Source organism: Bufo bufo, chromosome 5 (genome assembly GCF_905171765.1).
Source record: "Bufo bufo chromosome 5, aBufBuf1.1, whole genome shotgun sequence".
Classification (NCBI taxonomy): Eukaryota; Metazoa; Chordata; class Amphibia; order Anura; family Bufonidae; genus Bufo; species Bufo bufo.
In genome coordinates this window covers 64,744,911-64,772,039 of record NC_053393.1, presented here as the reverse complement: position 1 = coordinate 64,772,039, position 27,129 = coordinate 64,744,911, and the positions used below count along the sequence as shown (strand labels likewise).

At 44.3% G+C, this 27,129-nt stretch overlaps 1 protein-coding gene and 1 long non-coding RNA gene across 2 annotated transcripts; both read right to left on the bottom strand.

Moving 5' to 3' along the window:
• Positions 1 to 878: 878 nt before the first annotated feature.
• Positions 879 to 7,453, bottom strand: MED30 (mediator complex subunit 30). The gene is made up of 4 exons (XM_040432378.1): positions 7,119 to 7,453; positions 6,639 to 6,797; positions 3,262 to 3,372; positions 879 to 1,050 (listed from the first exon to the last, which is right to left on the bottom strand). The coding sequence occupies exons 1-4, from the start codon at positions 7,323 to 7,325 to the stop codon at positions 955 to 957; spliced, it is 573 nt and encodes a 190-aa protein (XP_040288312.1). The 5' UTR covers positions 7,326 to 7,453; the 3' UTR covers positions 879 to 954.
• A 7,812-nt stretch (positions 7,454 to 15,265) lies between these two features.
• Positions 15,266 to 19,179, bottom strand: LOC121001346. Its single transcript, XR_005779034.1, has 3 exons — positions 19,047 to 19,179; positions 18,100 to 18,102; positions 15,266 to 15,277 (listed from the first exon to the last, which is right to left on the bottom strand). It is a non-coding gene; the product is annotated as an uncharacterized LOC121001346 (long non-coding RNA).
• Positions 19,180 to 27,129: the final 7,950 nt, after the last annotated feature.

The following is a 27,129-nucleotide window of genomic DNA, read 5'->3' as shown; positions in this document are numbered from 1 at the left end:
CAGCATGCTCTATATTCTGCGTTTTTCACGCAACGCAGGCCCCATAGAAGTGAATGGGGTTGCGTGAAAATCGCAAGCATCCGCAAGCAAGTGCGGATGCGGTGCGATTTTCACGCATGGTTGCTAGGTGACAGTCTATTCACTGTATTATTTTCCCTTATAACATGGTTATAAGGGAAAATAATAGCATTCTGAATACAGAATGCATAGTAGGTGATCAATTGAGGGTTGAAAAAAATAAAAAAAATTAACTCACCTTCTCCAATTGTTCGCGTAGCTCCGGGTCTCTTCTTTACTTCTCAAAAGATGAACTATCGGCTAGGACCTGTGGTGACGTCAGATCACATGCTCCAATCACATGGTCCATCACCACGGTGATGTACCATGTGATTGGAGCATGTGATCTGACGTCACCAAAGGTCCTTTAGCCGATAGTTCATCTTTTGAGAAGTAAAGAAGAGACCCGGAGCTACGCGAACAATTGGAGAAGGTGAGTTAATTTTTTTATTTTTTTCAACCCTCAATTGATCACCTACTATGCATTCTGTATTCAGAATGCTATTATTTTCCCTTATAACCATGTTATAAGGGAAAATAATAAAATCTACACAACACCTAACCCAAGCCCGAACTTCTGTGAAGAAGTTCGGGTTTGGGTACCAAACATGCGTGATTTTTTTCATGCGAGTGCAAAACGCATTACAATGTTTTGCACTCGCGCGGAAAAATCGCAGGTGTTCCCGCAACGCACCCGCACATTTTTCCGCAACGCCCGTGTGAAAGAGGCCTTAAAGGAATTGTTCAAGATGAGAAATTAGATCAGCATTCTGGACTGATGCAGATCAGCTCTGAAAAATAAATTCTTCCCTCCACAATGATTATGAAAAACAATATTTATTACACAAAAAACGTCCCTCAATTTAACATTAAATACAAAATCAAGACTGTTCCAATTTAGTTTCTCATGGCTAACATTGCGTTAATATCCCAGATCAGATTCCGTAGTTGGTCCATAATTTGTTTTAGTTGTTGATTCTTCTGTTTTAGTTTCTGTGAGTAAAAAGAAAGTAAGATGATAAGAACATAATAATAATAATAATAACATCATAATGAAATAATAATCATATGAACGAATCCAACAAGAATGTCGCAGTTTTATTCCGGCCACCTCTACACATGTTTGCCGTGCTGCCACCAGAAACTCCGGCGGCACGCGTGCACTAGCAGCAGCACGGATCCGGCAGGTTGCTCACCCGCCGAAACAGCCTGCGGGAGAAGGCTGCCGCTAGTGTGAAAGTAGCCTTACCTAAAAGATGAACATATAACTATTGTTGAAGATTCGCCATCCCCAATTCCAGAGCTCATAAATCCACATGTGTGGCCTTTCTGTGTCTGCTCTACTTCCTTCCAAATCACTAATAGACTGCTTAAATCAGTGCAGAGGCTGCTATAATCACAGGACTTCAGTGGCTATCAGTTCCCTCTATAGACACCTTTTAAAGGGTGTCTATCACCTACTTTGAGCGTTTTAGACCGCTCACATCTCATTATAGCATAGTTGGCCAACATAAAAATAGAACCACGTCCAGAAGCTAAAAACAAAACAAAAAAAAAAACACACAACACTTTATAAAGATATGCAAATTAGGTCCCGCAAGTGACCATGGGCAGCGTTCTGGCCGCAAGTACCCAGGCCCGTCTCCAATGTGCCCACATAACCGCTCCCCTTGCAGCCCTCTGGCCCGCCCTTCTCTCCTACTTAGTCCTCCTCCTCTGGCTTGGAGATCTCACACGAGCGCAGGTCACTTCCGGGCCCGTGCATGCGCACTGTTTAGATCGGTGCCTCTGCCCATAGGGGAGGAGCAATGCACATACGCGGGCCCGACACTCGCGCGAGATCTCCAAGCCAGAGGAGGACGAAGTAGGAGAGGAGGGCGGGCCACAGCACTGCAAGGGGAGCGGTTATGTGGGCACATCGGAGAGAGGCCTGGGCACTTGCGGGACCTAATTTGCATAGCTTTAGAAAGTGTTTGTTTTTTTTTCAGCTTCTGGACATGGGCCAGACACAATAAAGGTACTATTTTTATGTTGTGCAACTATGCTATAATGTACGTTATGCTATAATAACGTGCTATATTCTCTTACTTTCTATCTAGCTGCTTCTAAGCAAGGAGAAAGTAAAGGGCTGCAGTAATTCAAGTCTACTCCTATTCTGCCCCATACTGAAGTTAAAGGAAAGTACAGCTAAAAGACAATGTAAATCAATAATTTTTTTTACATTTTATATTAGAAAATTACATTTACATGTTTTCCATGGATACTGGATGTATGCTTTAGTGGACTTCTATGATTTATTGTATTGAAACAAACTGTTAACCATTCATACACCCGACAAACTATCTTGTGGACTCATGAACTGTGCTGACAGCTGTAACATACAACTGTATAAACCCACCATATGCTGCTGTCCACACTGACTGCGGCACCCAAGTGCTTTTACAGATAGCGGTTGCTGCCACTCCAAGCCCACTTGTGCACCTCTGTGGTGATCTTGTAGTGCTGTCATGTGCGAGAGCCTAAATAAAGGGGCACATTTTTGAAGATGGGCGTTTTAGGCGCCGGTCTTAATAAGGCCCATCGCTGACAGTGGATCTGCCGAAGCCTTCCTAGCTGTCTTACATTTAGACCATTTTCTAATATGGGCGTATTTCTATTTAATAAATGACCCCCAAAGTGTTTAGAAAATTAAGGAATAAAAATTATTTTTTAATTAAAGTGTTTTTAATTGAGAAAAAGTAGCAAAGGGTTTTGGAGGCCTCCAAAATTTAAGAAAATGGCAGGGATTGTTATAGAATACCAAAAGACGGCCACTCCTCCTCTGTTCCAGCAACCCTTCACTACCCTACATGATCACTACAGCCAATCACGTGGGGTAGTCAGGGATGTAATCGCAGCAGAGACTGCAAAGAAATACCCTGCTCTTAAAGGGGTTGGTCACTTCGCTTTCTCATCTGCATCCTCTTATTTGTAGGCACTTGGTGCATTCAGCCACTGTTTGCTGCCGCACATAAGCTGACGCACCGGAGAAAAAGGTCACGTGGGCAAATGCCATGAGCGTCGCCATCTGAAATATGTTAATCCGGATCCCTGTTTTTAGGCAGATGGATTTTGACGGGAAGCCTTTTATCTTTCAGGGAATAACAAGACCGGTCACTTTCATAAACGTGTTACATGTTCTTTCCCCTCACTTCTGTATGTTACCTTATTGACTTCCAAAATTTCCCTCCTTTCTTCGCTCGCATACCGCAGCTGACTGGCCGGGCCACGGTCCTCATTCTTCCAGTAGTCGTCTTCTATGTAGGGGATTAGTTGCTACAAAGAAAGGATATAAAATGGAGCATGAGGTCTAAAGTAATGTACACAATACATAATGGGGTCTAACACCCAGTACACAATACATAATGGGGTCTAACACCCAGTGTACACAATACATAATGGGGTCTAACACCCAGTACACAATAAATAATGGGGTCTAACACCCAGTGTACACAATACATAATGGGGGTCTAACACCCAGTGTACACAATACATAATGGGGGTCTAACATCCAGTGTACACAATACATAATGGGGGTCTAACATCCAGTGTACACAATACATAATAGGGGTCTAACACCCAGTGTACACAATACATAATGGGGTCCAACACCCTGTACACAATAAATAACGGGGTCCAACACCCTGTACACAATACATAATGGGGTCTAACACCCAGTACACAATACATAATGGGGTCTAACACCCAGTACACAATACATAATGGGGTCTAACACCCAGTACACAATACATAATGGGGTCTAACACCCAGTACACAATACATAATGGGGTCTAACATCCAGTGTACACAATACATAATAGGGGTCTAACACCCAGTGTACACAATACATAATGGGGTCCAACACCCTGTATACAATAAATAACGGGGTCCAACACCCTGTACACAATAAATAACGGGGTCCAACACCCTGTACACAATACATAATGGGGTCTAACACCCAGTGTACACAATACATAATGGGGTCTAACACCCTGTACACAATACATAATGGGGTCTAACACCCTGTACACAATACATAATGGGGTCCAACACCCTGTACACAATACATAACGGGGTCCAACACCATGTACACAATACATAATGGGGTCCAACACCCTGTACACAATACATAATGGGGTCCAACACCCTGTACACAATACATAACGGGGTCCAACACCATGTACACTATACATAATGGGGTCTAACACCCTGTACACAATACATAATGGGGTCCAACACCCTGTACACAATACATAATGGGGTCTAACACCCTGTACACAATACATAATGGGGTCCAACACCATGTATGTACACAATACATAATGGGGTCCAACACCCTGTACACTATACATAATGGGGTCTAACACCCTGTACACTATACATAATGGGGTCCAACACCCTGTACACTATACATAATGGGGTCTAACACCCTGTACACAATACATAATGGGGTCTAACACCCTGTACACAATACATAATGGGGTCTAACACCCTGTACACAATACATAATGGGGTCTAATGCTTGTATTACACCGGCAGTCTAATACTGCCACTGATTACCCAAATGCTTGTTCATCGGGCAGCCGTGATCTTTCAGCATGCTGGAAGATCACGATTTGCTGGTGGCAAATAACTAGTTAGTATGGGGACGAGCGATGGCATAGCGATCGCTCCTCATCATGCTGTGGAGAAGCTCGGTGCATGTAATAGCAGCGGTGTCCTCCACTAGCGAGCAGGCCATTGCTGGGAGGGAACGCCTTCCTGACAATTGCCTGAAGAAGACGACTAGTGTAATACAGCCTTAACGCTATACACACAGTACAAAGCAGGGAGGGGGCGGCACATCCAGACAAACGCCGCTGGAAAGGGATGCTACATGATCCAAAGCATGAGATCAAGTAATCCAAGTCGGTCTGGGACACTGACGTCTGGGACCTGCACCTATCTCCAGAATAGGACCCCCATGTGCGGTCACCCTCCGTTCACAGCGCTGGCCCACAGCAATGAATGGACCGTGCTTGCACAATGCGATCTCGAGTCTCTGCTGTGCGACTCCCAAAACCAGCCAGGAGCGCTGTCTCGGCTCTTTTCAGAACTCCAATAACAATGAATAGAGAGTGGTGGCGTGCTCTCCTTCACTTCGGGGGCCCTGTCCTCTGGATAGGAGCGGGTCACTGAGGTGGAACCCACATCTATCTGACACTGATGGAATATCAATGTCCCAGATGGGAAAACCCCTTAAAAAATAATAATAATAATAATAATAAAATAATTATAAAAAAAAAAAATGTTTAAACATTTTTCTTTTTCAATAAAAATTTTTATTTTTATTTTAAAACTGTATCATAAAAAATATATATATATTCGGTTCTGCCGTAATCATACCAGCAGTTTTTTAGATTATTATTTTTTTGCCATCCTCCATCAAAAAGTATTTATATTGGTGGGTTGTTATCCAGAAGGAGAGATACTCTCACAGATGAAGCTCGTGAATGGGTTCTTAAAAGGGTTTGCCAAGAGTTTTATTTTACTGATGCTGGACAGGTCATCAGTATCCGATTGGTGGGGGTCTGACACCAGGGACCCCCGCTGATCTGCTGTTTGAGATGGCAGCGCCTTCTCTCAGCTTACCAAGCACAGCGCCCTACATTGTATAGCGGCTGTGCCTGGTATCACGCTCAGCCCCATTCACTTCTATAGGGCTGAGCCGCTCCTAGGCCATGTGACCAATGAACGTGACATCACTTCCTTCTCAAACAGGAAGTGTCAGACCGCCACCAATCAAATACTGATGAATACTAGGTAATCAGTAAAAAAAAAAAATAATAATAATTGGAAAACCCCTTTAAGGCTGGTTCCCCACTTTTATTTACAAATGTTAGCCGTCTATGGGAATTTTGAGAAGCAGGACACAGTCTTTTTTTTTTTTATTACACTGCTTTGTTTTTGTGACATTTTTTACAACCACAGCATGATCTAACAATGGCGTTTTTTCATAGAGACAAAAAAAAAAAATGCATAAAAGGATCAAAATGATCTACATCTTTCTTTGCGGAAGCGTCTGGAGGATCTCTTACACATCAGATGTTTGGGAGTCCCGTTGAAACTGGTGGGTTTGGCTGACATTAAAGGGTTATTCTCATCTGAGACAATGGGGGCATATCGCTAGGATATACCCGATTGTCTGATAGGTGAGGGTCCCACCTCTGGGACCCTCACCTACACTGAGAACGGAGTGGGCCAAAGTGGTGGCTGGAGGACTCCGGTTCCGGCCACCACCAAGCACTCTCCCCATAGAAGTTAATGGGAGCGAACCGCGCATTACCCGCCGCCGCTCCCATTCACTTCTATGGGCCTGACGGAAATAACCGGGCCATCGCTTTCAGGGCTCCATTTAGGAGATAGGTACGGGTCCAGTACCTATCAGACAATGGGGGTATATCCTAGTAATATGCCCCCATTGTCTCAGATGAGACAACCCCTTTAATCTAATCTCTATGGCCACCATTTTCAGTTCATGTGAGAAGACGCCGAGCACCTACCTCCACTGACATGGGCTCCAGTCCAGCACAGTTCTCATTGCACTTGTCATACACCAACCTCAGTTTCCGGAAGAGGACGGAGAGCTGCCGCAGGTGTTCCTGGAGCTTCCCCAGCCGGTCCTGGTAGGTTCCCATATGGTAGGTAACACCATTAGGGAGCTGTAAGAGAGGAGCGGGGATTATCAACGTATCACAGCTATGGAGGTCTACACGACCAACGGTGAGTACAGGAAAAGTCCAACTGGCGCTGGACGATCAGACGCTCACTGTGGGAAGGCATTCTGGACTATCAGATGCTGGATTAAAGGATGTTGACTACATATTGGAAGGTCCAGCCAAATCTTTGGTAAAACCCTTGTAGAAACACCAGTGATGGGCAGAACTGTATAAAGAGTGCGGTCCCCTTTAAGAGGAGGGGGGGGGGGCACTAACAATTGGGGCCCCTGCACACTGACACTACAGGGGCCAGTAGGCACACACCTGCATGTTCCGCAGCAGCTGGAAGATCTCCATGGTCCTGAACACGATGTCCTGCACAGTCTCCTGCCCGATCCGGCACAGCGTCGCCGTGTTCACCTCCCGGGTGGCGGCGGCGGCGGCGGCGGCTGCTGCAGGAGGACCGGGGAACCCACCGGGGGCTGCAGCGGCTCCGGGCATGCCGGCCCCTGATAACGGCGGCGTGGACATGGTGGCAGGAAAATACCAGCAGTAATCAGCCCGAAGTGCCGGTAACCGGATACAACGCAGCTACGGCACTGCTCCGTGACCTTCCTAACATGGCGCCTTCCTCCGACTCATTATTGTTTTGCCCTCCCCAAGATGGCGGCTGTAGACCCTTACGTTTTGACAGTCACAAGATGGCGCTTTCAACACATCTTCCAGCCTCAACATGCCGCCTGGAGGCGGAAGTGTGTGTATGAGAGGATACTGGAGGCGGAAGTGTGTGTGTAAGAGGATGCTGGAGGCGGAAGTGTGTGTGTAAGAGGATACTGGAGGCGGAAGTGTGTGTGTAAGAGGATGCTGGAGGCGGAAGTGTGTGTGTAAGAGGATGCTGGAGGCGGAAGTGTGTGTGTAAGAGGATGCTGGAGGCGGAAGTGTGTGTGTAAGAGGATGCTGGAGGCAGAAGTGTGTATATAAGAGGATACTGGAGGCGGAAGTGTGTATATAAGAGGATGCTAGAGGCAGAAGTGTGTATATAAGAGGATACTGGAGGCGGAAGTGTGTATATAAGAGGATGCTAGAGGCAGAAGTGTGTATATAAGAGGATACTGGAGGCGGAAGTGTGTATATAAGAGGATACTAGAGGTGGAAGTGTGTATATATGAAAAACTGTAGACGTCCAAATTGGGAGTCACTCCTGAGGAAATAGGGAAGTACTTCACTAATGTTTCCCTGCCTGCTTTGTCTGAGGACAGTAGGTCCTAATTAGAGAAACCTATTAGTGCTAAGGAACTTAAGGTTGCTGTAAAACGAATGCCTAATGACAAAGCCCCGGGAATTAGGAGTGGGCTATATAAACAAAATAAATGTGGGCAACGATATAGATTTTATCTATATCGCCCTATCGCGATAGATTTCCAAAAATTCTCTGGTTTTAATGATCTTTAATTATTTATTATTAACTTTTATTTTAACCTTACCATGATAATTGCCGAAGATTAGTGAAAAGATTCTTGTAGTAGTAGATCTCAGCTGGTAATGTATTATCTGTATCAGCCATGCTATAAGTGAGGTAATTGCTGTAGTCTGACACAGACTGAGGATGAGGTACCACAAGTCACAGCATATTCTCATTTGGGATATTAATGGCATGTCGACAGGATACGCCATCAGTGTCAAATAGGTGCAGGTACCACAACTGGGACCCACTCCTATGACTATAACAGGGCCGCCAAACTGCTTCACATGCTCTGCCACCCTCCATTCATCTCCAGCACTGGCTCAGCTATTTCCAGGAGTCCCATAGCAGTGACTAGAAACATAGAACATTGACGGCAGAGAAAGACCACATGGTCCATCTATTCTGCTCTTGTATTATGTTAGGATAGACATGTGTTTATCCCAGGCAGGTTTAACACTTTGATGACCTCTGCCGTATATGTATGGCAGAATTTGTCACTTTAAAGATGACGGCTGCTCGTGGCTCGAGGAACCAGAGGGTGCTCGAGGAACCAGAGGGTAGGTTCCTCTGGATAGGACATCGGTATCTGATTGGTGGGGTTCTGACACCTTGGACCCCCTCTGATCAGCTGTTTGAGAAGGCAGCGGTGCTCGAAATAGCACCGCGGTCTTCTCTCAGCTTTCCCTTGACCAAGTGATGGCACGTTCATCAGTCATGAGGCCTAGGAGCTGCTCAGCCCCAAAGAAGTGAATGGGGCTGAGCGTGATACCAAGCACAGCCGCTATACAATTGTATGGCACTGTGCTTGCTGAGCTGAGAGAAGGCTGCAGTGCTCACAGGAGTACCAGTGCCTTCTCAAACAGCTGAGGTTCCGGGAATTGGACTTCCACCGTCCAGATAATGATGACCTATAGAGTCGGAAAACCCCTTTAATAGTGCACCTCACCTTTTAGAGTGCCCCTCTTGGTTCATAATGCTACTCACCTTTAATACTGCCCTCTCTTCTTTTATAGTCCCCCCATTAGAAAATAATAAACTGTTACTTTGCAGGAACTTTTTGCCACTAATAAGTGGTAATTTCATGACTTAACCCCGTGTAGAAAGGATTTCATGACATCCCATAGTGTTATCATTAAAGAGATTTCCAAAATCAAGTCCAAAAGTAGGGAGAAGGGCCAGTCACCTAAACTTCGGCAAGAGATAGCTGAGGCAAATTATGTTGCTGAACCGTCTGAACTGAACCTTAACTTGTGGAAGGAGATGCCACTTTCCCTTAAGAACCATTGGTTAGACTTAGCGGAACATAAGAGATTCTTTTTTACAACAAAGGTATTTTGAGGAAGGAGAGGGGGCTGGTCGACTATTAGTGAAAGTAGTACAGGCCTAACAAGGCTCTAACCATATTGCCCGGTTAATCTGAGAGGACTGTGTTGAGGTCACTGAGTCATCAGATACATTAGTCACACTTCAAACATACAATGAAAAACTGTAGACGTCCAAATTGGGAGTCACTCCTGAGGAAATAGGGAAGTACTTCACTAATGTTTCCCTGCCTGCTTTGTCTGAGGACAGTAGGTCCTAATTAGAGAAACCTATTAGTGCTTAGGAACTTAAGGTTGCTGTAAAACGAATGCCTAATGACAAAGCCCCGGGAATTAGGAGTGGGCGATATAAACAAAATAAATTTGGGCAACGATATAGTTTTTAACTATATCGCCCTATCGCGATAGATGACCGCTCCATGGCCTCCTGACTCTGCACTGCGCTGCACTGGCCAGGGCCTGGGGTGCACACATCGTTAGCGCGCTGGCTGACACTGCGTGACGTCAGGTCCCTCCCAGTGCATGCTGGGAAGGAGACGCGGTCCGTCTCCTGCAGACTCCATCAGCCAGTCGCGCACCCTGCAGGAAAGGTAAGTATATTAGCAGGGGCCCGAATCTACCTGGGAAGAGGGGTTGGGGGGGGGGGCAGCGGTTGGGATGGAGGATGGCTATGGCATGGGGCTGATGGCGCTGGCTGGGGGACATGGATGATTGCAAATAGCAATGGCATGGGGCTGATGGCGCTGGCTGGGGGACATGGATGATGATGGCAATGGCATGGGACTGATGGTGCTGGCTGGGGGACATAGATGATGGCAATGGCATGGGGCTGATGGTGCTGCCTTGGGGACATTAATGATGGCATAGGGCTGAAGGCGCTGGCTGGGGGACTTGGATGATGGGCAATGGCATGGGGCTGATGACGCTGTCTGGGTGACATGAATGATGATGGAAATGGCATGGGACTGATGGCGCTGGCTGGGGGACATGGATGATGGCATGGGGCTGATGGCGCTGGCTGGGGGACATCGATGATGGCATGTGGCTGATGGCACTGGCTGGGGGACATGGATGATGATGGCATGGGGCTGATGGCGGTGGCTGAGGGACATGGATGATGATGGCAATGGCATGGGGCTGATGGCGGTGGCTGAGGGACATGGATGATGATGGCAATGGCATGGGGCTGATGATTTGCTATACCACAGTCTGTAAGAAATAAAAATAGTGTTTTTATAAAGCAATTAGCAATACGTTAGTTTAAGAAGGTTTTTCTTAATAGACAGGGCTCCAGATGGCGACCAAAATGGTCGCCAATGCGACTTAGAATTTACAAATGGCGACAAGACTAAAAAGTGCGACTAGACCTGCCGCCGCAGTTCTGCAGTTGAATACAGCGGCGGGCACAGGAGCTGATAGTTCTCTGCCCCGCCGCCGATGTTCTTCTCAGCAGTGCAGAGGAGAAGGAGTCTCTCCCTCCCCCCTGTGCTGCTGCCGCCGCCAATAAGGAGTGAGACAGGAGGAGGAGGGGAGAGGCTGTGGCCACTGCGCCACCAATGAAGATAACTGACCTGTTAATACAAATACAGGAGGCGGGTGCTGGAATCAAATAGCCGGCACCCAACCTCTATGACAGGGAGCGGCACCTAAGGGGTTAACTGCAGCGGATCGCAGCTCCCTGTCATAGAGGTCGGGTGCTGGCTATTTGATTCCGGCACCCGCCTCCTGTATTTGTATTAACAGGTCAGCTATCTTCATTGATGGCGCAGTGCGCCCCCCCTCCCCAGTATAATAAACATATACACATTGATGGCGCAGTGCGCCCCCCCTCCCCAGTATAATAAACATATACACATTGGTGGCGCAGTGCGCCCCCCCAACACCCCAGTATAATAAACATTGGTGGCGCAGTGCGCTCCCCCCCCCCCCCCAACACCCCAGTATAATAAACATTGGTGGCGCAGTGCCAACGAGGGTTAAAAAATAAAATAATTTTTAACTCACCTCCTCCAATTGATCGCGTAGCTGTCGGTCTCCTGTTCTTTCTTCAGGACCTGTCAAAGAACCTGTGGTGACGTCACTGAGCTCATCACATGGTCCATTACCATGGTGAGGGATCATGTGATGTATCATGTGATGAGCACAGTGATGTCACCACAGGTCCTTTGACAGGTCCTGAAGAAAGAACAGGAGACCGGCAGCTACGCGATCAATTGGAGGAGGTGAGTTCATTATTATAATTTTTTTTAACCCTCAATTGACCTTCTACTAAGCATTCTGTATTAAAGAATGCTATTATTTTCCCTTATAACCATGTTATAAGGGAAAATAACACAGTGAATAGACTTTCATCCTAGCAACCATGCGTGAAAATCGCACCGCATCCGCACTTGCTTGCGGATGCTTGCGATTTTCACGCAGCCCCATTAACTTCTATGGGGCCTGCGTTGCGTGAAAAACGCACAACATAGAGCATGCTGCAATTTTCACGCAACACACAAGTGATGCGTGAAAATCACCGCTCATGTGTACAGCCCCATAGAAGTGAATGGGTCCGGATTTAGTGCGGGTGCAATGCGTTCACCTCAAGCATTGCACCCGCGCAGAAATCTCGCCCGTGTGAAAGGGGCCTAAGGGTATATAGGACAGTATAATGTCTCCTTGTGGTCCCCATACAGTATAATGTCTCCTTGTGGCCCCCATACAGTATAACATCTCCTTGTGGCCCCCATACAGTATAATGTCTCCTTGTGGCTGCCATACAGTATAATGTCTCCTTGTGGTCCCCATACAGTATAAGGTCTCCTTGTGGTCCCCATACAGTATAATGTCTCCTTGTGGCCCCCATACAGTATAACATCTCCTTGTGGCCCCCATACAGTATAATGTCTCCTTGTGGCTGCCCCCATACAGTATAACGTCTCCTTGTGGCTGCCCCCCATACAGTATAATGTCTCCTTGTGGCTGCCCCCATACAGTATAACATCTCCTTGTGGCCCCCATACAGTATAATGTCTCCTTGTGGTCCCCATACAGTATAATGTCTCCTTGTGGCCCCATACCGTATAACGTCTCCTTGTGGCAGCCACCATACAGTATAACACCTCCTTGTGGCCCCCATACAGTATAATATCTCCTTGTGGCCCCCATACAGTATAACATCTCCTTGTGGCCCCCATACAGTATAATGTCTCCTTGTGGCTGCCATACAGTATAATGTCTCCTTGTGGCCCCCATACCGTATAACGTCTCCTTGTGGCCTCCATACAGTATAACGTCTCCTTGTGGCCCCAATACAGTATAATATCTCCTTGTGGCCCCCATACAGTATAACATCTCCTTGAGGCCCCCATACAGTATAACGTCTCCTTGTGGCTGCCCCCCATACAGTATAACACCTCCTTGTGGCCCCCATACAGTATAACGTCTCGTTGTGGCTGCCACCATACAGTATAACACCTCCTTGTGGCGATGTCACTGAGCTCATCACATGGTCCATTACCATGGTGAGGGATCATGTGATGTATCATGTGATGAGCACAGTGATGTCACCACAGGTCCTTTGACAGGTCCTGAAGAAAGAACAGGAGACCGGCAGCTACGCGATCAATTGGAGGAGGTGAGTTCATTATTATAATTTTTTTTAACCCTCAATTGACCTTCTACTAAGCATTCTGTATTAAAGAATGCTATTATTTTCCCTTATAACCATGTTATAAGGGAAAATAACACAGTGAATAGACTTTCATCCTAGCAACCATGCGTGAAAATCGCACCGCATCCGCACTTGCTTGCGGATGCTTGCGATTTTCACGCAGCCCCATTAACTTCTATGGGGCCTGCGTTGCGTGAAAAACGCACAACATAGAGCATGCTGCAATTTTCACGCAACACACAAGTGATGCGTGAAAATCACCGCTCATGTGTACAGCCCCATAGAAGTGAATGGGTCCGGATTTAGTGCGGGTGCAATGCGTTCACCTCAAGCATTGCACCCGCGCAGAAATCTCGCCCGTGTGAAAGGGGCCTAAGGGTATATAGGACAGTATAATGTCTCCTTGTGGTCCCCATACAGTATAATGTCTCCTTGTGGCCCCCATACAGTATAACATCTCCTTGTGGCCCCCATACAGTATAATGTCTCCTTGTGGCTGCCATACAGTATAATGTCTCCTTGTGGTCCCCATACAGTATAAGGTCTCCTTGTGGTCCCCATACAGTATAATGTCTCCTTGTGGCCCCCATACAGTATAACATCTCCTTGTGGCCCCCATACAGTATAATGTCTCCTTGTGGCTGCCCCCATACAGTATAACGTCTCCTTGTGGCTGCCCCCCATACAGTATAATGTCTCCTTGTGGCTGCCCCCATACAGTATAACATCTCCTTGTGGCCCCCATACAGTATAATGTCTCCTTGTGGTCCCCATACAGTATAATGTCTCCTTGTGGCCCCATACCGTATAACGTCTCCTTGTGGCAGCCACCATACAGTATAACACCTCCTTGTGGCCCCCATACAGTATAATATCTCCTTGTGGCCCCCATACAGTATAACATCTCCTTGTGGCCCCCATACAGTATAATGTCTCCTTGTGGCTGCCATACAGTATAATGTCTCCTTGTGGTCCCCATACAGTATAATGTCTCCTTGTGGCCCCCATACCGTATAACGTCTCCTTGTGGCCTCCATACAGTATAACGTCTCCTTGTGGCCCCAATACAGTATAATATCTCCTTGTGGCCCCCATACAGTATAACATCTCCTTGAGGCCCCCATACAGTATAACGTCTCCTTGTGGCTGCCCCCCATACAGTATAACACCTCCTTGTGGCCCCCATACAGTATAACGTCTCGTTGTGGCTGCCACCATACAGTATAACACCTCCTTGTGGCCCCAATACAGTATAATATCTCCTTGTGGCCCCCATACAGTATAACGTCTCCTTGTGGCCCCCATACAGTATAACGTCTCCTTGTGGCCCCCATACAGTATAATGTCTCCTTGTGGCCTCCATACAGTATAACATCTCCTTGTGGCCCCCATACAGTATAATGTCTCCTTGTGGCCTCCATACAGTATAACGTCTCCTTGTGGCCCCCATACAGTATAACGTCTCCTTGTGGCCGCCATACAGTATAATGTCTCCTTGTGGCCTCCATACAGTATAACATCTCCTTGTGGCCCCCATACAGTGTAATGTCTCCTTGTGGCCCCCATACAGTATAATGTCTCCTTGTGGCCTCCATACAGTATAACGTCTCCTTGTGGCTGCCCCCATACAGTATAATGTCTCCTTGTGGCCTCCATACAGTATAACGTCTCCTTGTGGCTGCCCCCATACAGTATAACGTCTCCTTGTGGCTGCCCCCATACAGTATAATGTCTCCTTGTGGCCTCCATACAGTATAACGTCTCCTTGTGGCTGCCCCCATACAGTATAACGTCTCCTTGTGGCTGCCCCCATACAGTATAACGTCTCCTTGTGGCTGCCCCCATACAGTATAAGGTCTCCTTGTGGCTGCCCCCATACAGTATAACGTCTCCTTGTGGCTGCCCCCATACAGTATAACGTCTCCTTGTGTTTTCTTTTCTTTTAAACTGCTATTTATCGCAATATATATCGTTATCGCGATAAATTTCTTAATATCGTTATCGTCTGAATATTTTTGATATCGCCCAACCCTACTCTGCACTGCCTGTACCAGGATGCTGGTGTCCTGTGCAATATTCTGCAGTGGTTTAGACTCCAGGCCTAAAGCAGCCTAAAGAATGCCAGCACAAAGAGTCTACGGCTCCCAGCTCATAGATATCAACTGCATCAGCATCCCGAAACTCTGAGACAACTGAAAGTGGTGCTGGGCTCTTAGAACTTTTTAACGGAAGTTTGGGATCTGGGATGGCATCTCGCTTCTCCATGGTTCCCCGAACCGGTTGCTGTTTTAACAACCAGTTCAGGAGAAGAGAAAAGAATGATCCAGATCCCAACCCTTCATCCGTCTCCACAAAGAATGGTAGTTTAAAACCAAACCTACCAGTAGATGAGTCCAGCATTCATCTGCAGGAGTATCATGTCCATGTGCTGAGGATGGTGCCCGACACTGGAAATGAGTCCAATTTTCGATCAATATCGATTTACATTTACTATTCTTTTAAGGAGCGGGTGGGTTTGTGAACCTTTAACCCCAGCTGCTTAATGCCGTGCTGGTGGTTTAGTGGCCCCAGAACTGGTGACAGGTTCCCTTTAACTTATACCGAAAAGAGAAAGCTATGAATGATTCTGAGAAAAGATTATTTTTGCAGTCATGGTGGCCTCCTTGATCATGCTTTAGTTCCTCAGCCTTTGTCTTCCCTTTGCCCTGTACTCTAGTTATAATTGGAAACACATAGAGGAGAAAAACTATAAAATCTAACTTCAAAGTCTTTTCTTGTATTGCCTTAGGAAAGGTCAATCTCTTCCCCATTAAAATTGAAAGCTGCTCCTCTTAGCCTCAGTGATGTGTTATGGCCCATTGACACCTTACAAGTTTCTTGTGATTTTAATATGGGTCTTACATCACTAGTAATATTGTATGAATTATTTTCTTCACATATTTGATTTAATAATACCGCGGGATAAGTTTTCGTTTGGAAATGGAAAAGCTTCGAGTGACCACACATGTCCCTTGTATTGTCCACTGAAAGGAAATATAGAATTACTTAGTATGCATTCAAGTAAATGACCAACCTTTTAAAGGGGTTCTTCAGGCTTTTGCTATTGATGACCTATCCTTAGGATAGGTCATCAATATCAGATCGATGGTGGTCCGATCAGCTGTATGCGGAGACGGTGCACATAGTGTGCGAGTGCCGTGTCCTTTCTCTTTTCCTGTCTATGGCAAAGACCCAGCCCCCCCCCCCCCGCCGATCTGATATTGATGACCTATCCTGAGTATAGGTCATCAATAGCAAAAGCCTGGACAACCCATTTAAAACATGGACGTGGCCAGAGCAAAAGCCACTTTTGCACAATAGTTGTTTACTTTGATGATCGCCATAATCAAAAAGTCGAGTGACTGTAATTGCATGACTAATCTAGTCTGGATTTTGCTCTAGAGCTGCAATCACAATTCTGCTGATTGCTATTATATTCTCACCCCTTATTGCTTAGATGTGCTACTAGTGGGGTAGTCAATTATGTACTGTGTCTGGTATAAAGACCAAGCTTTCGAGAAGGCAAATCACCAGAGACAGCTCTGTGTAATTCTGCATTGGAAAAGCTGATTTATCTCCACTGCAAAGCTCGGGAAAGAGGGGGGAGAGGATGTTTAAAACTACCCATGGACAGGTATGGTGAAGTTTTTGGAAGAAAGCCATGTTTTTCCTGGACACTTCTTTAATCTTTCCCCAGGGTAGGCAACACGCATGGTCCGGACAGAGCACCCTCTGAGTATCGATTTCATCCAGCTTTCAAAACGAAGTGCTGCAGCAGCTGACAACCATGATATTTCTGTGATTTCATACAAGTGCAAAGTTTCGGTAGAAGAAGAAACAGAAAAATAACATACCGTGCGAGGCGGAGAGCGGGGATGAAGCAGATAATGAGCCCAACTTCTAATCAGAGGCATTCACATTTCAGTAGCATGGCAATCATGTAGGGTGGCATTTCATCATATATTTTCAGATTGCAGTCAAATGCTTTGTGTATGTCATGCTCAATCTGCTGCTTTTGAAGTTCTCTTTGAGGAACTGGTTTTCAACCTATAAAAAGGTGACAGGCTGCGGCTCTGCGGTAGGTACAGTTGTTGCAGAGGGAACAGCAGGGTAGAAGCTGCGGATAATAAGTACAAATAAGTTATCTCTGCTCAGCAATCCAGAACGCCCTACATGAAGCTAAGGACAACTGACATCTGTCTGCATTAACATTTACAGCTCTGAAGGAGATTTCCACCTTAAATCTTATTTATTCTTCTTGCACTTGCTATAGTGGAATTGTAGATGAGAAGAAAAGAGCAAAAATGGAAAACAAAATGACGCTGTCACAATCCCAAAGGGACTGATCTTCAGCTTAATGGGTATGGTGGTTTCCTGAATGTTCCCCAATAGCAGGTTTGATGGGGGATGAGCATCTGATATGTTGAATTTCAACTTGATTGTTCCTTTGTTCTTCTGGGAGATATGCCTGGCAGAGACTTAGCTCCCTATATCGACTATACATAGAGAGAGTCTTAAGGAGAATTTATACGAGCAGATAATCGTTGAAGTGATCTCCGATGCAAGCAACTTAACATCCGAAAGTTGTAGCAGACAACTAGCATTTTTAAAAGAAACGATTATCGTGTAAAATGAATATTTTTTGGGTTGTCTACTCGATGCGATTATCGTTCACAGTGTTCACACAGGACTACCAAAGAGAGATAATTGGTTGTAGAGGTGTGGCAATGGGATGTTCCTAAAAAAAAGTTTCATAGTACGTACCCTTTGCCAACCCCCACATGTGGTAATGGTCTGTAACAAAATAAAAAATGAAATGTACACGTCCTTTCACAACCCCCACGTCTGTAGCGTTTTTATTTGAAAATCATAGAAAAGACTACACGTAAGCAGCGATTTAAATACATCACGCCTGCCTACACAGGGCTGTCCATCGTCCAGAGTGTAGACCATGTATACAATGTCCATTTACATAACTCAACTCAATTTATTCGCTAGTCAGATCACACATGGAGTACTGTGTACAGTTCTGGGCTCCTGTGAACAAGGCAGACATAGCAGAGCTGGAGAGGGTCCAGAGGAGGGCAACTAAAGTAATAACTGGAATGGGTGGACTACAGTACCCTGAAAGATTATCAAAATTAGGGTTATTCACTTTAGAAAAAAGACGACTGAGGGGAGATCTAATTAATATGTATAAATATATCAGGGGTCAGTACAGAGATCTCTCCCATCATCTATTTATCCCCAGGACTGTGACTGTGACGAGGGGACATCCTCTGCGTCTGGAGGAAAGAAGGTTTGTACACAAACATAGAAGAGGATTCTTTACGGTAAGAGCAGTGAGACTATGGAGCTCTCTGCCTGAGGAGGTGGTGATGGTGAGTACAATAAAGGAATTCAAGAGGGGCCTGGATGTATTTCTGGAGTGTAATAATATTACAGGCTATAGCTACTAGAGAGGGGTCGTTGATCCAGGGAGTTATTCTGATTGCCTGATTGGAGTCGGGAAGGAATTTTTTATTTCCCTAAAGTGGGGAAAATTGGCTTCTACCTCAGTTTTTTTTTTGCCTTCCTCTGGATCAACTTGCAGGATGACAGGCCGAACTGGATGGACAAATGTCTTTTTTCGGCCTTATGTACTATGTTACTATTTTACCATAAATGATTATTGACTTGTTCGCATCAAAAATTTCACAGAAGTTGAACAAGCAATTTTGGTCATATCGCTCAATCATTAGAAACATTTACACGCCACAATTCTTGTTCACAGGGGCGTAGCTAAAGGCTCATGGGCCCTGGTGCAAGAGTTCAGCTTGGGCTCCCCTTCCCTCAGTGCTCTGTGGTCAGGGGCAGGGAACCATATAGTCTTTGTGCTGCCTGAGCTAAAAATGTAAACTACCCTACCATGCCAAATTATTGAACTAAGCTACGCCCCTGCTTGTTCATCTTCCATCACTTGTGTTCAAATCATAACAATTATCTGCTCGTCTGAATCCACCTTTAGGCTCAATTCACACAATCCTATAATTTATCACTTTTATATCAAGAATAGCTCCCGTTTTATATGTTAAAGGAGTTTCCTAGGACTTACCTATCGATGACCTTTGCTTAGGGTGGTTGATCCACATCATATCGTTGGGACTCTGACTTCTAGCAAAAATGTCTCCCTCTCCTTATCAATTGCATGCTCAGCCAGTTCTAGTGTATTTGTTAATGGGTGAATCTGGAAAAATAGCTGCTTTCTGAAGGATCATTAGTGTATAGCGATTTTATGTGTCTGGTTGGCCTGTAACCAAAAGATGTAAGCAGGGCTGCTTAATGACCCATGGTGACATGAACGGGTCCTCAAGTCACAGCAAGAGAAAAGAGCTGTTCCTGTACAGACCTATGTGGACTGTGTGTCCCTGAGAGGGTCAGATGTACACAGAGCAGAAGAGAGATCCATAGTTTGCAGCATATGGTAGTGTGAATTGGCCACAAGCACTCTCTGCAGTGCCCAGACAGAAGAACCAGAACAAGGAGCTGGTCTGTCAGGGCCCAGAATTATGAGTCAGCCTCAGACCGAAGATCTCTGGAGAGTCAGTTGGGGAAATGTATTAAAACTGAAATATGTTACGCCAGTCTTAATGAAAAAGAAATAAAATAAGCTGACGAACAACATACCAAAATTATTAAACATAGAAACATAGAATGTGTCGGCAGATAAGAACCATTTGGCCCATCTAGTCTGCCCAATTAAGGGACTCATACGTCTTTTTTGTAATTTTGGCGCAACATTGGGAAGTCGGTGCACCTGAAAATGAAATGCGCACCAACAGTGGCGTACATAGAGAAGTAAGGGCCCCATTTTTCCACTGCCTCATTTGCTAAAAGTTGTTCCTTTAGAGGGTAGAGTCCTGACCAATTTTTCACCTCCAGTAGAATAGAAGATAATCCCAACTAAGTCGCATGGTCTGCCGCCATGGTAGTTACACCCCTGCACACCAACAAGGAGCTGTCAACACACAAATTTTTAAATGTGTCCAGTCATCAATCTCGCATCCATGGCTCATATGAAAACTGCTGCCTACAGTAGTTTTCATCCACCCAAATCTCGGCATGTTTGCCAGGTTGCTGCTGGATCTCCGCCAGTTCCCATTATAGTTATAGTGACCAGTGAAAGGGTTCTCTGTAACCGTAGACACAATGATTGTGTTTCCCAGGCTGATCACAGTTGTGTGCATGACCCCTAAGGGTGTAGTTACAAGGTTAGAATGGTGCAGGACCTGACTGTGATGACATCATAACAGGTTCTTCACCAGTATGGAGGAGAACTGCAGGAGAAGAATCTCCATCCAGCCTCAGTGTTCCTAAACTGTCACTCTGAAACTATAATGAAATTGTGTTTTTCCCCCCGAATCCTCTCCATTTGATTTTTTATGTCCTATCATTTGTACTACATTGTGTGCAATATTCATTAGTGCCATTAGAAATTATAATTTTTCCCACAAAAAAACAACCCCCCCATACGGCTATGTGAATGGAAAAATGTAAACGTTATGGCTCCTGAAAGGCCGGGAGTGAAAGGAAAAAAAAAGGAAACATTAGACATCACTGAGCCAGGAAGGGGTAAACTGAGGACAATTCTGCTGCCAGGGGGAAAGGTGGTCAAGGGGGGAATGATGCTGGGACATATTTTGTGCTGCATGGTGGCATTTATTTGGCGCTTTTGCAGAGATATTCTTGTCATGGTATGTGATACTGTTGCACTTTTACTTTCTTTTTTTGCATAGATGGTTTACCTAGAGGCATGACCAAGTAAAGCAAAATTTGACACAGCGTTCATTGTCCACCAAAAACTGGATCTGGTTCCTGAAGATCACTCTGCAGTGTTGGGCTCACAGGGGAATTAGATATGGTTCCTGGGAGTAGGAGCTCCTACTCCTCCTGACATGTGCTTCCTCAATCCACCACTATCTCAACAGGAACTCCCTCTCCTCCTTCCTAGCCAGACTGAAAATCCCTTCTGGCAGGAAGCAGGACCAGCCTACTCTTATCAAGAGAAGAACAGGGTTATTAGCCCTGTTCCAGCTATCCTTTGCCAACCATAACTCCCTCTAGTTGGAATGTATGGCCAACACACCAAAATATACAACAATACATATAAAACATAACAATTGCAAATACCCTTTCTGGGGTATTGTACTGTGACATAACAATTGGGTTGTTCTTGGATAAGTTGTTGTGACATCACAAAAGTCTGGTTCTTAAGTAAGCTGCTGTGACATCATCATGATGTAATTCTCAGATAAGCTGCTGTGGCATCACAATGGTATAGCTCCCAGGTAAACTCCTGGGAAATCATAATGAAGTAGTTCTCAGAAAAGTTGCTGTGACATCACAATGGTGTAGATCTCAAGTAAGCTTAATAATGATGTCGTTTTCAGGTAAGTTGCTGTGACATCACAGTGATGTAAATGTCATTAAAGCTGCCGTGGCATCACAAATGGATTCGTTTTCAGACAAGTTCCTGTGAAATCAGAATGGTTTCATTTCCAAGTAAGCCGCTGTGACATTACAATGGTGTAGAAGAGAAATAAAAGGGGAGCTCCCTGGTGTAATACCTTAATACGGAGGATAAGGGTAATAGCACCTTACCGGATAGTGTTTTGCATCATAGGCACAACTCTAGATTAAGACTAAATTACTCCCATACAGGAGGGATTCCTATAGTTACACCCATGACAGCTACACTTTTTAAATATTTCTTTGCACATGATTCTCTGCATTTCCAGGACATACATATATAAGGGGAAAAAGAAAAGGAGGTGGTTTGATATCCTCAGAAACGGAGATGTACAGTTGTTTTCAAAATTATTCAACCCCCACTGAAATTGAGTGTTTTGGCCAGTTTGACATTGATTTTGATCATTTCAGTCATCTTGTTTACAATTAAATCAAAGAGGCACTTGTAAGTCAGACAAATATAACATAACATTTATAATGAAATAACCACAAATGTCTTTTCTGTGCTCACATCATTATCAGTTTTATTCAACCCCCAGTGATGAGCGGCATGGGCAATATTCGAATTCGCGATATTTCGCGAATATTTGGGCGAATATTCGCCATATATTCGAGAATTCGCGAATTCATGATCTCCAGGCATTATTTTCTTGATTGCGAAAATTCGCATAAAATTCGCATAAAATATGCGCATCAAAAATTAGCATGAACTGAAAAATCGAATATTCGCAATTACGAATATATTTAGTGATATACTAAATATTCGCGAATTCTCGAAGTGCCGATATTCGCGATTAAAATTCGCAATTCGAATATTCGTGATCAACACTACTTAGTACAACATCCTTTTGCAGTTATAACAGCTTTTAAACGTGAAGCTTAGCTTGACACAAGTGTCTTGCAGCGATCTACGGGTATCTTCGCCCATTCTTCATGGGCAAAAGCCTCCAGTTCAGTCACATTCTTAGGCTTGCGTGCTGCAACTGCTTTCTTTAAGTCCCACCAGAGGTTCTCAATCGGATTTAAGTCTGGTGACTGCGATAGCCACTTCAAAATGTTCCAGCCTTTAATCTGCAACCATGCTCTAGTGGACTTGGAGGTATGCTTGGGATCATTGTCCTGTTGAAAGGTCCAACGTCTCCCAAGCCTCAGGTTTGTGACGGACTGCATCACATTTTCATCCAATATCTCCTGGTACTGAAGAGAATTCTTGGTACCTTGCACACGCTGAAGCTTCCCTGTACCAGTAGAAGCAAAACAGCCCCAAAGCATGATTGACCCCCCGCCATGCTTCACAGTAGGCAAGGTGTTCTTTTCTTCATAGGCCTTGTTCTTCCTCCTCCAAACATAGCGTTGATCCATGGGCCCAAACAGTTCTAATTTTCTTTCATCAGTCCACAGAACACTATCCCAAAACTTTTGTGGTTTGTCCACATGACTTTTGGCATACTGCAGTCGACTCTTCTTATTCTTTGGAGACAGCAAGGGGGTGCGCCTGGGAGTTCTGGCATGGAGGCCTTCATTACGCAGTGTGCGCCTTATTGTCTGAGCTGAAACTTCAGTACCCACATCTGACAAATCTTTTTTCAGTTCCTCAGCAGTCACACGGGGACTTTTCTCCACTTTGCGCTTCAGGTAGCGCACAGCAGTCGAAGTCAGCATCTTCTTTCTGCCACGACCAGGTAGCGTTTCAACAGTGCCCTTTGCCTTGAATTTGCGAATGATGCTTCCTATGGTGTCTCTTGGTATGTTTAACATCTTTGCAATCTTCTTATAGCCATTGCCCTTCCTGTGAAGAGAAATCACCTCTTCTCTTGTCTTCCTGGACCATTCTCTTGACTTCACCATGTTTGTAAACACACCAGTAAATGTCTAGAAGGAGCTGAGTATCACAGTCCTTTTAAATCTGCCTAATTGGTGCTTATTATGCTTGATTGCTGCTCCTTGACATCCACAGGTGTTTTCAATACCTGATCGAAAACACTTGAATGAACCTCTGTTCTTAAGAGTGGTAGTCTTTAAGGGGTTGAATAATTGTCAATGAAGAAATCACAAAAAAAAACATTTAATACTGTATTACAAAAACAATTGATGTCATTTTAGTTGCATTTGGTTCTTTAAAAAGTCCTTGTAAGATTTCATTCTGAACACAATTACAAATGTACACTAAATTCCCTAAAACCCTTTACAGCATTGGGGGTTGAATAATTTGGAACACAACTGTATGCCCCTTACCAAATTGTGTTGTGCAGGCTAGGCACAACACTAGAGAAGAGTAGAGTTACTCTCTTACGGGAGAAATGACGTGCTGCTGTGCGAACTCTTTGCCGCCGCCCCCATGTGAAATCTCACACAGGCGCAGTACCGTGGACTGCCTGCACGATGTTGAAGCTCCTGAGGGCAACAGCTGCAAATGTGTCACTGGACATGCGCTGAGCCCAGTGACAAATGTAAAGCTATTGCCCTCAGGAGCTTCTATATCGTGCAGGCGCAGGCAGTCCGCGGTACTGCGCCTGCGTGAGATTTCACATAGCGGAGGGGGGTGGCGGCAAAGAGTTCAGGTGTGGGCAGTTACTTATGCTGGAAGAGGCGTGCTTGGGCTCTAAAGTAAGGCGGGCTGGGCACTGTACGAGGGAGTTACTGGGCTCCAGAGAAGGATAATAACGCCCCTCTGGGCACCTTGGACACTCATTTGCATAACATAAAAAGTGTATTTTATCGCTAATGAAACCATTAAACAAAAAAATGAAGACTACAACAAGAAATAAGGTATTTTATTGTACATGGCAGTAGTAACACCTTAATATGCCCAAACCAGGTGACAGATTCCCTTTAATAAAGTGTATTGTGACATCACACTGGTGTAGTTCTTAGGTAAGCTGCTGTGACATCACAATGGTGTAGCTCTTGAACAAGCTGCTGTGATTTCACAATGGCCTAACTTTCAATTAAGATATTGTGACATCATAGTATAAGTTTCAGGTAAGCAGCTATGATATCACAATGATACAACCCTCAGGTAATAAGCTGCTGTGACATCACAATGGTGCAGTTCTCTGATAAACTACTGTGACATCATAATTATGTAAATCTTAGCAAAGCTGGGGTGGCACAACAATGTTTTATTTCTCTGGTACGCCACCTGGAAATCACAATGGTGTAATTTTCAGGTAAGCTGCTGTGACATTACAATGTAGATCTTAGGTAAGTTTCTGTGAAATCACAGTTGTGTAGTTTTCAGGTGAGTTGGTGTGACATCAGAATTAGAAATGAGCAAAGTTTTGTGTCTGATTTGGCAAATTTTTTAAAGGATTTGAATCTGACCCAAATCAACTCAGATTTTGTATGAAAACATATCTCTTTCTGTTTTTATGAATTTTTGCTCTCCCCGTTCCATTAAGCTCTTGAACGCAATGACAGCAATAGCAAAGAATGTTGGATTGACACTGACATACATAGGTAGAAACGCACGGTTGACAGTGTTAACAAACAGCATGTATGAAAAAACACACTGCGGTATCATATGTGTTATGCTTTTTCTTATTATATTAGAAAGCTTCCAAAGATTGTCCCCTATCGAGGGAAGATGGTGTTTAAACACACACAGTGTTATTGTAAAAAACAGTGCCTTGTTGGGACCAAGCGTCCAAAAATTATGCCTTATTACACCCATATGTTAATATCAGAAAAAACTGTGGCTTTGCACAGGTATCCAAAAATGTTGTATTAACAGGGGCATAATGCCTGCCTGTATTTATACACATACAATTGTTCATTGTCAGAAGAAAAAGAGGCTTGTTCTGAACAAGCCTGGAAAAATTCTCGGTTTTAATTGAGAGCAGCAGCAGTACAGTGTGGTGCTTTCACAACTCCATCTGGTGAGTGAATTTCTGCAAAGCATACATATACTGCATTTTAATTCTGGGAAGGTTTGTACTATGGAGTGCCTTGAGTTTTATATATTTTAGTATCACAATAAAGTAGTTAACCAATTCATTACTGGGCAATATTCCTTTTTTTGGATTTTCATTTTTCACTCCCTGCCTTTCCTGAGCCATAACTTTTATTTTTCTGTTTACATAGCTGCATAAGGGTTTATTTTTTGCAGGAGAAGTTGTACTTTGTAATGGCACAATTTAATATTGCATACAATGTAGTGGGAAGCTGAAAAAAAAAAATCCAAACAGGATTAAATTGAAAAAATAATGACTTCCACCATAGTTTTATGGCTTTTGTTTTTCCACTCTTCCCTACAGTATGTAGTAAAACCAACCAGTTACCTTTGTTCTCCAGGTCAGTACAATTACAACAATACCATATTTATATAGTTATTTTTTGTGTTTTAGTACTTGAAAAAAATACAAACTTTAAAACTTTTTTTATTTGTATTGCCATATTCTGACCCCCATAACTTTTTTATAGTTATAGCAAAGGAGCTTTGTGAAGGCACATTTTAGAGTGTGTATAACTTTTTGATCACTTTTTACTCAATTTTTGGTGAAGCAATGAAAAAAACTTAGAACTGGCCATTTTGATTTTTTTCCCGATACACCGTTCACCATATGAGATAAATATTTTGATATTTTAATAGTATGGGCGTTTTGAGACATGGCAATGCCTATGATGTTTATTTATTTTTTTTATTGTACAGTATATTTTTATTTTAAATTTAAAAAAAGGCAGTTGATTTGAATTTTTTTATTTTTTAAACTTTTTTAAAATCTTTCTTCATTACTTTTTAGGGCCTAACAACATGCAGTCATCAGATTGCCATTTCTATGCTGCCGGTAAATAATGATTATGGGGAAGAGATCGCTGTATGTAAATGCAGCTTTTACCTCCACTGATGAACTAGCGATTGTCAGAAAGTAACACTGACAATCGCCTGCTACATCGGGCCTTTAGGTAAGATGTTGTGACATCACAATGGTGCAGTTCTCAGGTTTGCTGCTATGAAATCACAAAGGTACACTGCTCAAAAAAATAAAGGGAACACTTAAACAACACAATGTAACTCCAAGTCAATCACACTTCTGTGAAATCAAACTGTCCACTTAGGAAGCAACACTAAGTGACAATCAATTTCACATGCTGTTGTGCAAATGGGATAGACAACAGGTGGAAATTATAGGCAATTAGCAAGACACCCCCAATAAAGGAGTGGTTCTGCAGGTGGTGACCACAGGCCACTTCTCAGTTCCTATGCTTCCTGGCTGATGTTTTGGTCACTTTTGAATGCTGGCGGTGCTTTCACTCTAGTGGTAGCATGAGACGGAGACTACAACCCACACAAGTGGCTCAGGTAGTGCAGCTTATCCAGGATGGCACATCAATGCGCGCTGTGGC